Genomic DNA, 12444 nt, shown 5'->3' on the forward strand with positions numbered 1-12444 from the left:
ATATTACAGTGTTCAGTACTTAGGATCCAGCTTTTCACAGATTTCACTGTTTCTAAAGAAATAGCCTAAATAAAGTGTAATATAATACTTCAGAAAACTTAAAGCGTTATAAACACTGCACTACATTGATGTCTGAAGTCATATTACAGAAAAGACTTAGAGCATTTCAGTGTCTCTCTAATAGCATGTTTAAGGTGCTTATTCATATACAATCTTTTCTTTTTAGACTTGCAGATTATATTAAATGCACAAGCTTGCAGGATCAAGACCTAAATTTGCCTTTTTTCTTAAGAGTCTCAGAATTTGCTGCTCCTATAGCAACGGCTTTCCCATTATAGCTGTTTATGGGAAACTTCTGTGTGACTCCTGGATGTAGAGCATTTTGCATTTAGCACATAGCTTGCATTATAAAATATCAAGATATAGCATAATGAATGCAGCTAACCTCTTCCTCAAATGGATGCTAAATCCTCCATTAATGCATCCAATTTGTGACAGACACATTAACATTTGCAATTCGGGGAGGGGAGGGGGGGAAGTACATTGAAAATAAGTATCATATTCCAGTCCAAATCAATTTGTTTTTAATATTTGCAGATCAAGTCACTCTACAGATTGAATTAATGATTGATTAATGTGGTAGGTTAGATGTAGTATTACACGTGGGTGGCTGAAATGGGACTGAGATCAACTCTCACTTCCCACGCTCAAACCCAAATTAATCATGATTTAACTTCATATCGTGACTTTTATAAAAAAGAAGGCCCATAAACGGAGTGACTTAACTCCCATGGGTAATTCCCTTGATTCATATGAAGATGTTGTGAATTATGTCATTTTCTTCCCAGGATGACTCTATTTACATATCTACGTATTTACTGAGAGTAAGTCACAGCCAGGATAAAGCTGCCACTATGCTATGAACTTTAGGGATTGTTTTATCGCTTGCTAAAAAGCAACCATTTCTGTGATTAAAAAGCTGCTATTTAATACTTCAGGTACATAATGATAACGTTTATGTCAGGTAATAGAGACACCATGTGCTATTGCCTAAGAAAGGGGAATGTAAGTGAAAGTAGTATCTGAGCAATGATGGTATATAATGCAATTTCTAGATGTCCACACAAGATGACAAATAAAAAGACGATACACTACACTAAAAGACAACAAACTGAAAAATCATGTCACAAGAACAAAGGCCTATCTATTGTTCTTGAACAGATTTAGGCCAATATTTTAGACCAGTCTTCTAATGGAAATTATAGCAGGAAATCATATGATTGCAGTTCTTTTTGTTTCTTTGATTCTGACGGGGGTGGGGAGGAGGGGGTGGTGTTCCCTTAAAAAGGGGATAACATGATTTGTTTGCTGGGGAAAGCTGAGCACTAATGGATCTCCAACTTCTTCTGAGTTACGTTTCAAAATTAGGGCTGCCATGGATAACCCGCCTTTTTAAAGATGTGCCATGTCATCCTTTAAGGAAGAACACCACAAAGGGCTTAAGTTTTACATTTCATCGGAGAAAAAACTCTGAAGCGCCTACTTCAACAGCTCTGATCTGTTAATGAGCCAGAGGAAAGGACCTGACCTGCTGAATCACTTCCCGCAGCATCTGGCACAATGACAGCCAAGCACTAACCAGGTCTCTAACGCCAATCACGTTCTGGGAGCTGAAGAGATCAGAGTCCCAGGCAGCAGGCCCAGTGGTCTCTTGAGAAGAGTATTTTTTTGTGGAAGACACAGAGGCAGAACTCTCCCCAAAGGGAATACATCTTACAGTGATTTATGTAAGGAATCATGAGCTTTCGAAACAATGAGGCATTTACCAGTCAAAACTCTTAGTAATCATAAGCTAAAATAAAAGTCAGGCAGAGCTGCTCTTAATTACCCTCAGAGATCCTGATTTCTCCAATTCCCAGCAGAGATACATTCTTCCTACAGCACACAATAGCTTTTCAATGTACTGCTTTCCTCATTCCTTCAAATGTACAAACAATTTTTCCTTCACAACAAAAAGAAAAATTGACGGTGACTTTGAAAAAAAAAGAAGGCTATATGGGTATGAGTCACCCTGGGAAGAATAAAACTAGGCTTCAAGCTGGGAAAATGGAGGATGAGTGAAAACTTCAGTCACTGATTTTACATCTGTGCTCTTTATTTCTCTCATTAAGTACTTTAAAACCAATTAGTAATGAGGTGGAACTTTCTTGCAAATATTGCAAAACACTAAATTATATAAATTCTGGAGTCTTCACTCCTCTTGAAAAGCATATTGCAACAAACAGCTCATACTTTGCATTATTACAACAGTCTGGACTACAGAACCTAAACAAGGAAACTCTATAGTTTGTGGTGTTTTGATTAACATGAGAAAGCTCTGAAAATGTTCCAGTCAGAGACAAGGAGAAAATAAACTGTTCAGTCTGGCAGAGAAGCCCAAATTGACAATGGAAACCTCAAACGGTAGTGTACATACATGCACACATATAATGTTAAGATATTTTATATTTTATGTACATATTTATGCACACATATATCAATATGTATTTCTATTTACACATATATAATTATATATGCATAAATATGTGATGTATAAGATGTAATTTGGTTAGCTTTTAAATCATCTTAATTCCTGTTGAGGAATCTTTTTTTTCTGGACAGAAACCTTTGAGGAGCAAACCAAAAATCTTCTCTGACTTAAATGGGATGAAGTCCAAACCCATGATTAGACATACCTTTTTCTTGCCAATATGCTGAGAAGCAGCACATCACTGAGGGATGTGAAGAGAGGAAAGGAAATGTCATCAAGATATACCATCAGAAAGCAGAGGTCTTTCATGACTCTCACTGAATTTCTAAGTAGGCAATCTCTTTGAAGGACCTTGCTCTCGCTTTGACATGCACAATTTGGATACACATTGCTCTGTGTGAAACTCAGATCTCTAGCATATGGCCAAGCAGAAAGACTGCATCTTCCTGCCCAGGCTCCTTTGCAGACATCAGGAGATCCCAGAAAACTATTGTGAAATATCAAAGTACAGCCTTGGGAATAACCACATTGGCATCACTGGCTATATCCCCCTTAATTTATCTTGTGGCAGCCTAATGAATGGGGCCAATCTGCCACTGGTAAAGCTCTCCTGATACCAATGAAATTAGAACAGGAATTAATTTGGTCCTGGAAGCTAGTTGTAATGTGCCATTTTTTCATGTCTAAGATTTAGATGGAATAAATTAGATAGTTATATGTCTTTGCATGGTTAAAATAAACTAAGAATGTTAAACAGGCAGAGAGACCATATGGCATGAAGAAAAACACGGATCTATCCTAATTATTGTCTGCCAAAAACATCATGTTAATTAATAGCCAGAAAATAATGTAAAACAGGCAGTGGGCAATACCAATGAAAGGAGAAACAAAGAAAAAAAAAAAAGAAAGAAAAAAAAAGGAAGAGGAAAACCAATTATCACCTCATGCAGTTTTGTGGGGAAGCCAGTGGTCACTACACGAGTTTTAAGATCTCTTCTCAAAAGCACTGTACTGAAATATACCTCAAAAAGCCCAGCCTGCCACGCTGTCTTTTCATTCAAAATTTACTTTCAGTCCTGTAGCCTTGTGCTCCAAAGGACGAGCTATGTTAGCAGCAGCTGAGGCTGCTACAGGAGAGCCAGCACTCCTCGGGCTGCCTGACAGAAAGTGCTGGGAAGGGGGCTGGGACTCTCCCTTGTGAAGCTCCCAGTTTAGAGCATCCTTCTAGTCCTCAGTACAGCATCCCTCAGCACTGCATGCGAGAATGCCCTTCCTTTCCCATGAACCCGGATCTCTTTCTGTTGAGGCAAAACCAGTGATGTTCTCTGTTCCCTTTTTGTTCCACGAGCTCCCCAGGCAGTGCTGGCCGACTGCCAGAATCATGGGTCCTTCCAAGGTCCAAATGAGCAACAGGGGCCACAGCAGGAAACCCTGGAGTACTGCTGGTGCACCCAGATAAGATGGGTGGTGAAAAGGGGTGGGTTCCTTTCCATCAGAAAGAACACCATCAAGCCCTGGAGGAGGTGGAGTGACATGGGATGTGCCCCTTGGAGCCGTCAGCCTCACGCTTTTCTGGCAACACCTTGTGGAAACCCCCTGAGCCAAAAACGGGAAGCCTGGGCCTGGCTTTGATGGACTGAGCAACACTGGCTCCCTTCTTCCTTCAGAGACCCCTCCTGCAGGAGCGTGTGCTCCATCTGCCATCCTGGATCACACCTTGCCCTGCTACCAATGACCCTTCTGGGCTCTAAAACTCAAACCAGCAATGAGCCCTGCTGCACAGCCACAAGTGCAGCATTCAAAACCCATTGGAAATGCACAGTGAGGCATTTTTTTCTGTTGTATATAACACGCAGTGCTTCCATTATTTTCTTTTAAGAAAACAAACAAACCATAAAATAGGAAATTGGATTAGCATTACTACTTTGCCTGCAAGGTTAAAGCAGTCAAAGAAAAGAAAATTCAGGCTGCTCATGAACCCTTAAACTGTTCACTACACATAGATGTTGCACATATGCCTCATAAAAACTTGCATTACCCAACAACATGATACCTTTCCCATGGGACCTGTCATGGTTGTCCTTATCAGGGCACAACTTGAGCACGCAAGGGAAGGCTGAAGAATGTATAGATCAGGGGTCCTCAAACTATGGCCTGCGGGCTGGATACAGCCCCCCAGGGTCCTCAATCCGGCCCCCGGTATTTACAGACACACCCCCCGCCGGGGGTTGGGGGGGGAAACCAAGCAGCCGCAGATGACTGCCTGCCACTGCATCCGCGCGCCGGCCCCCTGGTTAAAAAGTTTGAGGACGCCCGGTATAGATCATGCAAAATCTGGTCACTCTTAACGTACAGGCACCTCACTCAGTAACATATGAGGCTGCTGTAACATGCTTTGAATGTCATTACAATGGATGGTATTTCCTCATTGATAAAATAAAGTACACAAAATCATAATCATTCCTCATCTGCAAGTCAACTAAAACCGTCCATAGATTCCAAACGGCCATTTAGACCGAAACAAACAAACAAACAAACAAACAAAGCCACAAAAAGCCCACCAAACCCTGGCAATCAGTTTTACTGCATCCAAATAATTTTTTTGTCTGTCTTTTCTTGAATCTGTCTTCCAGATGAAGAAATCATTTTATATACTACAAATTGTTTTCGAGTTGGCACATGGAAACAGCTCTGGAGTGACGGCAGAGCCAAAAATACGGCAGGAATCACATAGAAATCTGTGGTGTTTTGCGTGATGACAGAGCAAACAAAATCAGACCTCTCCCCCAGGTCAAGGCGCCTGGAGGTAGTAAGAGACAGAATACTACAAATACAGCCTCCATCACAAAAACCTTGAGCTGTACTGGCTGAAACACACGGGTTTGGTGACTACTATCTGCTTTCCAAGTTTTGTACTGCTTCAATACATTAGCAATCAAAGAACTTTGGTATAGCATTTAAAACAGAATACACCTCACCAGGTAACAGGAATGCTTACACTGAAATGTCGCTCAACATTCTCTATAGCTTTTACTACATTTTTGGAACTCCTGGTTCAAAGGGTTTACAATGAACATCTGGAAAGGAGATTCATCCATCACACTTATTTCTGTATGTTAAACTTCTCCAGTCAGTGTTCAGGAAGGGACAGCTCGGGGAATCCCACAGCTGTCCCCTTCTTCTTGCCCAGATGTGAATTTCATTCACAAGACTTCTCAACACATCTTCCCCACTGTTCTCACACAGGGATTCATCATACACATAAGGAGGACATTGAAAACAAAAAAAACCCACCCAACCTCCTCCACAAGAACTTCTAGGGGAAAAAAAAAAAAAAGACCACACACAAAGAGAAGGAAAAGAATTAAAAAAGAGTAAGTTGCTACTTACTGGTTAGCACAGTGATTGATCTTGCTGACTTGGAAACCATATTTGAGTTCACTACCAACAGAGTTACTATGTAATATAGGCCATGGTATTTGGCATTAAAAACCACTGGGGCAGGTAAAGTGCTATTGAATTCTTCGAACTGGAAAAAGTAGTTCTTGGATTCTCCAGCTATCTTCACAACATATACAGAGGATGAGCTCACCACATCAGATGCTTCCAGGGAGACAATTATACAATTGTCTTCTCGGACAGTAACTTGGAAAGGTTCTGCATTCTACAAGACAAAAATAAAGACTTTGCTGAAGTAAAATCTGTTATTTCATTTCTACCTATTACCCTTGGTATTCATAGGATACTCACGTTGCATTTGCAATAAAGTTACGTTTCATATTCTGCAAGAGAGTTGACATCAAATCACAGCAATTATTCCAGAATACAATTCACAGTCAGCCAAAATCCACAGGCATCTGATTATCAGGCCAGTCTCTTTGCAGCAGAGGCTGGTTCCTGCCATGTGCTTTCTGATGCTCTGGCTGTTCCATCCCTTATATCCTTAGGAACAAAGCCTCCACCATTCTTTCCTGATGGAAGGTGAAGTGGAGCAGAAGAAGGATGAGATTAAAAAGGGTATCGGGGGCAAGAGGATTTCCAATAAAGCCACAAAGCATAAGTAATTTAAATCCCCAAAAAGAGATGATTCAATCAAAACTCCTTTATCTTGCAGAAACAGGATCATATGTTCTTCAATGCAATATATTTTGAAAGACTACAACTGAAGAATAATTTTTGGCGTTGACTAAGCTTTTCCAAATATGCCTATTCCAGCAAGTACCAGGTGATAAGCAGTTCTCAACACTACATCCATGGCTTCGCTTGGCACTTTTATTTCCTAAGCTACACCATTTCATTTTCAATATTTCTTTTATTAGTGGTAGAGAGAAAGGAGCAATTTAACCTTGTTTTCATATATCATGAGCATGTTAAGTCACTGCCAGCTGAAAACACTTTCCTTTTTATTAATTGCAAACGAGCTGTCAGCAAGAAGCACTTGTTCTCTACAGGAATTTCAAAACAGATTCATGGTAATTAATGAGAAGGAAAAGTTCAAGCTTACTTAAGAGTTGCCTTTTTGTTTATTAGGCCACATAGCTGCTTAGAATTTTTTTACCCCAGTGAAAACTGTAATATCTGATATTTTCAGTTTCCACCTCTACAGTACTTTTTTCTCCTTCATATTTTACAGGCTGAGAGCTCTATTTGGAGTGCAGGGTGGACAACCGCAGATAGTCTGCAATTTACTCAGTCAAGTTGTTTATGTACCAAAGAGCTAAGCACCTCCTTCAGAGATTAATTCTAGCAGCTTGGCTACCTCCTGTCTGTTTACTTGTAGTTTTGCTTAGTGGGGATTCATCTATGAGAATAATCTTTTTTGGATTTATGCTGCAGGAGCCAGGCTCCTATTTTGGAATTCATACATATGGTGTTGCCAACTCCTGGCATTCAAAAAAACCCAAAACCAAACCAACCAACCAAACAAACAAAAAAAAACAAAACAAAAAACCAACCCAAGGACAAAGAACTGGTTCTAGGAGTGTCAGATATTAAGTAACAGTTTGCCTTTGCATATACTTATTCTTTTATCTTTGGGCTTTGAGATTTCATAGTGTACTTAAGGTCATATCAGCCAACTGGCAAAACTATAGGCTTGAGAAGAAAGGACCTAAGCAAACCCACTCATCTAACCCAACCTGAGAACAAGATAGCAAATGTCTAATAAGTCCAGCCCAAATAGGATAACCAGTCTAGACAGCTTCAAGTCTGAGATTACTAATAGAGGCAGTGCAACTTCAACTGCTGGTTTGAGGTTTGCTTTGATTAGTCTTTTTAAAAGTGACTTCTACATTGCTAAAACGATACAAGCCAATGTTATCAATGGATGAATACTTTGGTGTGGAAGTCTGGGTAATTTTTCACAGATGGCAGAGTGATTTCTCCAAAAGGTTTACAATGTAAGACTACAATTATGCAAAAGCTTCCGTGTGTTTTCCTTAGCCTCAGCTAAATTCAACAGGCTTACCCCTGAGTAGATCAAAATACCGCATTTCAAGTGTTTGTATTTTGCCTTAAATCCTGATCCAGAATTTGGATCCACATAGATTCAAATCTTTAACTGGGGATTAACGTTTAGATCTGGTCAAACCCAAGAAGAACTTCTCATATCCTTCTTCCTCTCCATTCTCCCTGCACTAAGAACATGTGGAATGATTCCTACTTCAGGTCCCCTGGCATGGGAAGGCGGGAGAAGGAATGTACCCACAGACTGGCTTTCCAGAAGGCATGTGCATTACTTTATCACAGAAAGCGTGGCTGTCTTCCAGGACCAAGCAAGGAAAGACAGACCTGCTTCAGCAAGGTTGTTTCTACATATTAAGCTTGAAGAGCACATACAATCCTGTAAAGTCAGTGGGTTTTGACCTTCCATAGACTTGCATCTGAATGATTCACTAGAGGAAAAAGAATGGTGTTAACTCTAAAATTACTCTAGCCTTCCCTCAGCTTTGCCACTAAATTGTGTAGTACTAAGCCAACGTGCCTACCTTGCTATGAAGAGATAGATGAAAAAGCCCAACAAATTTATATGTGCCAACAAACAGTTCAAAGCAAATTCCTTGTGTCTGGTGGTATGATAAATCATTTGTGATGTTAATCAAGTACAGCTGGAAATTAAGCATATAATTGCAGAGTTATAGACATTCCTAGCATATAATTAGATGCTTTCAGAGACTGCTCATATGGGGTGTGATTTCTTGCATGGGTATTGTATTAACCATGTTGAAGACCATAATTTCATTTTTCCCCTCGCAATGTTTTGTTGAATTCACAGCAAGTACCATTCAGCACATGATCCACTAACCTTCTTCAATAGTTCCCACACAATTAGCATAACATGTCTCTGCTAGAAAAACACATGGAAACCTCTCAGACATATGCTGTTGTTACCTATGCCAAAACCTAACTGGGGAAAATAACTTTTTCAGGGTCCCTTATCTCCTAAGCATGTGGGGATTGTGAAATGGTAGCCTCCCTCCTTCACATGCCTGTGTCCAGATGCTTTTGAAACACTGCTGCCATGATGCACAGTAATTTTTTGAGTGACATCTCTTTAGCAGTTGTGTGGCTTATCCCATGCCTGCACCCACCTGCATAATGCATCCCTCTCTTGAGTGGTACCTATTCTTTCCAGTGATTAAGCAGCCCTCTTCCACACACCTGTACACACCCAGGCTTTTAAACTGCTGCAAGCACGGGACACATGCTTTGTGAGAGGCATCTGTTTATTATCTACTGACTCCTGAAATAATTTTTATCCTTTCATTTTAGCTTTAAGGTATGGTTTATACAATGAAGTGGCAGATAAAGGATGAATAAAAAGGCTTGGCAATTAACATGTCATAAGATGCGATCACTTACCTCCTTTGGGATATGGATTTCACTTTGGCAGTGTTTTAAAAGAACAGACCATTCTGGGCATCCTGTTCTCTGTGTTGTATGAGGTGAGGGTTACCAGCCAGCATTGGGCTTGTGATTTTGAGAAGGAAGCTAGGGAAAAACCTGAGTATTTTCCTGAGCACCGCTGGAAGTGACAAACATGCCCCACTTAACTAGATTGTAAAGCCAGTGTGTCTTAGGACTGACAGCATCAGTATGGTAAATACACATTTCATTACTTCTGGTCAGCTACCTCCAGGATTTAATTTGCTGGTGTCACAGCTTGAGCGGCTGTTTCATGCCTGTGGGGAAATTTGGCAGGGCTTGCGCATTCAGAACCAAATGATTAGCTCCAACTTCCTTCCTAGTTTATTATTACAAGCTCGTGCCACGATAAAGCACTTAGGAAGAAAAAAAAAAAAAAAAAAGGGTGGGGGGCGCGGAGTAAATCGCACAATGTGATGCCTGTTCACAGTAATTTCCAGCTCAGAGATGAGTCATGCTGGTGCAATTTCCAGCCAATAACCAGATCCCAATTAAAATAAAAAGGAGGAGGAGGCAAGGAGATATACAACATGTCAAATAAAAAATATTCAGAGTATATAAATGAATATAAAAGAGTAAAATAAATGGTGTGCAGCAGAGCTCAAACTTCTCTGTTCAGAAGACTGTATCCTCAGTTTATTTCCTTATAACAGTATGAGTTTTATACGTGAGGAAGAATTCAAAGTTTCAAAACAGCTACTAATTTTATGTACTTTAGCTTTTGAATGTCTCACTGAAACACATTGGGCCAGAACTCAATTCTCAGAAGTGCTAATAGTTACATGTTCTGCTGACTTTAAGAGGAGCTGTGGATGCTCATTGGCTCTGCAAAATTAAAGTACTGGTAACTGCATCGCGTTATCTAATGCTAGACAAGTGGAACTAAGACCCTGAACAGATCTGACTTCTGTCAGCTCTTATAGAGTAAATCCTGAAGTATCACAGAGTTTTCAAAGTGGGCATATGAAATCCCAACGCACCAGTAAAGTTTGAAGCCATGAGGATCTATTTTTATGATCTATAGTTATGATCACCTACTGTATAATGGTGGTCAAAAATAACATCAATGCAAGTATTACAAGACAATATTGAACGGAGCTCTTGCATGAAATACTGGCTATTTTTGTGAATGATTCTGCTATACTCAGATATATTTTGTTCCAGTGGCCAATAATGCTAACTTCTTATTAAATCACAGGATGACTCATTCTCACCAAGACTTATTTTACTTAATTTTAGGTGCTTAAATGGAATGACCAAGAGCCAGGGTGACCTTTTCAGACAGAGTACCTGTGGATTCATCTGAGATCTGAATCACTTCTGCAAGTGCACTGAACAGCCAAGGGGCCCACGCTCCTGGCTCAGGAAAATTCCTGCAGCTCTCTGTCACTGGCTGCAGTGAGTCCAAGCCTTATAACAAAGACAGGACCGGGATCCACATTTCAGGATCTTGTCCTCTGCTTTATTCTTGCAGTGGTACCTCCACAGAAAGCACGTAAGAAATTTCATAAAATAAATGATATTGCAAAACATGCAAAAAAATCATGTCATGGTATTTTTGCACCAGATTCCTAATGTATGTTTTTCCTCCAACAGTAACAAACTATACTGAAGAACAATTACAATAAAAATGGTAAACATTAATTTTATTCAGAAATTGGAACCTTACCTCAAATAAATCTACTATGCACTTGTTGAAAATTTATTGTTTCATGTAAGTCAATGCTCAGGGAACAGAGTCAAATTCTGGCCTTTTTAAAGTGGTTTACTAATGTATTTTATAAAATACCTTCTCTCTCTCTCTGCAGGCTAGAGACTTCACAGTTTTGGGATGAACCCAGCCACCTTCAAATCCTTTATAGCTAGAAAAAAAGAGGGGTCCATGAAACTTCCTTCTGTTGCAATGTGAAGTCACCAGCCAGTGCAGGCAACAGATTCTGGTTTCACACAGCTTAGCTGTGTTTTGAAGTATGAAGATGACCCTTCAGGTTCCCACCCTTCAGTTTCCCACCTTGCTTCCAACATTACTGCATCACCTGGCTCAGCCCAATACCTGATCTTTCTCATTTTCACAGTTCCCTGCTTACTCTTCTCAGAGTATTTTCTGCTAAATGTTGCAACATCAAACCTTACACTGTTTATGTTCCATCATACCCAGTCTCTACGCTTGTTTCAAAGGTTGTCTGTAAAAAAATTTCATATGACTGAAACGGATATGGTTTCACAAAAGACACAAGCAATCTCAGAGGAAGCAGTTCTCACAGCTGTGGCCTGAGAAAGATCCTGTCTGAGCATAGGTAAGGTCTGAGTGGAAATTGCCCCACACCAAGGCTTCTTTGGAATTGCTAGCTGTTGTTATTAGATCCTATAGTGTGTTTTTTTTAAAAAAAGGCAAACTCATCCTTACAGAATTTAGGGAAGGAAGTGCATCCCAAACGTTCCATGTGTTACAGTGAATTCTGGAACAGGCGCAGAATGAGTGTTGACTGCAACAGGAAAGGTTAGTTTGAAATGGCTTTCAAGACTGAACAAAAATGTTACAGACTTCTAACAAAAATGTAAAGACTCCTTGAAATAAGGATATTTTTTTTCCTAGGGCTTTTGTTTTTATCTACACTTCACAGGTTGTGCAGAGAACTTCCCTTAATAAATATCCTTTGGAAGAAATACTCTATGGGAGAAATGGAAACCCTTATCTTCAAGATTTTCCATGCAAAAAAGAATATTTTAAGAAGTGAAAAGATAGCAAAAGCAACAGTTCTCAATAATTTATAATGTTTGATTCAGGTTAACACACCATTTCTGGCATTCTGCTCTATGAATAGCATCCTCAGCACTGTTGCTATTCTGTCTCAAAAAGCCAGTAATAACATTCTGCTGGTCATATTTTATAAATGAGCTTCAAAATTTCTTTGCTCTAGGAGAAAGTTTTAAAGGGACAGGTATTTTTTCCCCTGCCTGCACATGAATGCAGAATATAAGTGTGTTTT

The 12444-nt window shown here is 39.9% G+C and overlaps 1 protein-coding gene across 1 annotated transcript in view; it reads right to left on the reverse strand.

Annotated features, from left to right (window-relative positions):
* Positions 1-12444, reverse strand: part of PTPRO (protein tyrosine phosphatase receptor type O) — a 155398-nt gene that overhangs the window by 61443 nt on the left and 81511 nt on the right. The window contains 1 exon segment of the mRNA XM_055711435.1: positions 5921-6194. Coding sequence (XP_055567410.1) covers positions 5921-6194 — 274 coding nt within the window.

The sequence above is a fragment of the Falco cherrug genome, chromosome 5 (genome assembly GCF_023634085.1).
Source record: "Falco cherrug isolate bFalChe1 chromosome 5, bFalChe1.pri, whole genome shotgun sequence".
Taxonomy (NCBI): Eukaryota; Metazoa; Chordata; class Aves; order Falconiformes; family Falconidae; genus Falco; species Falco cherrug.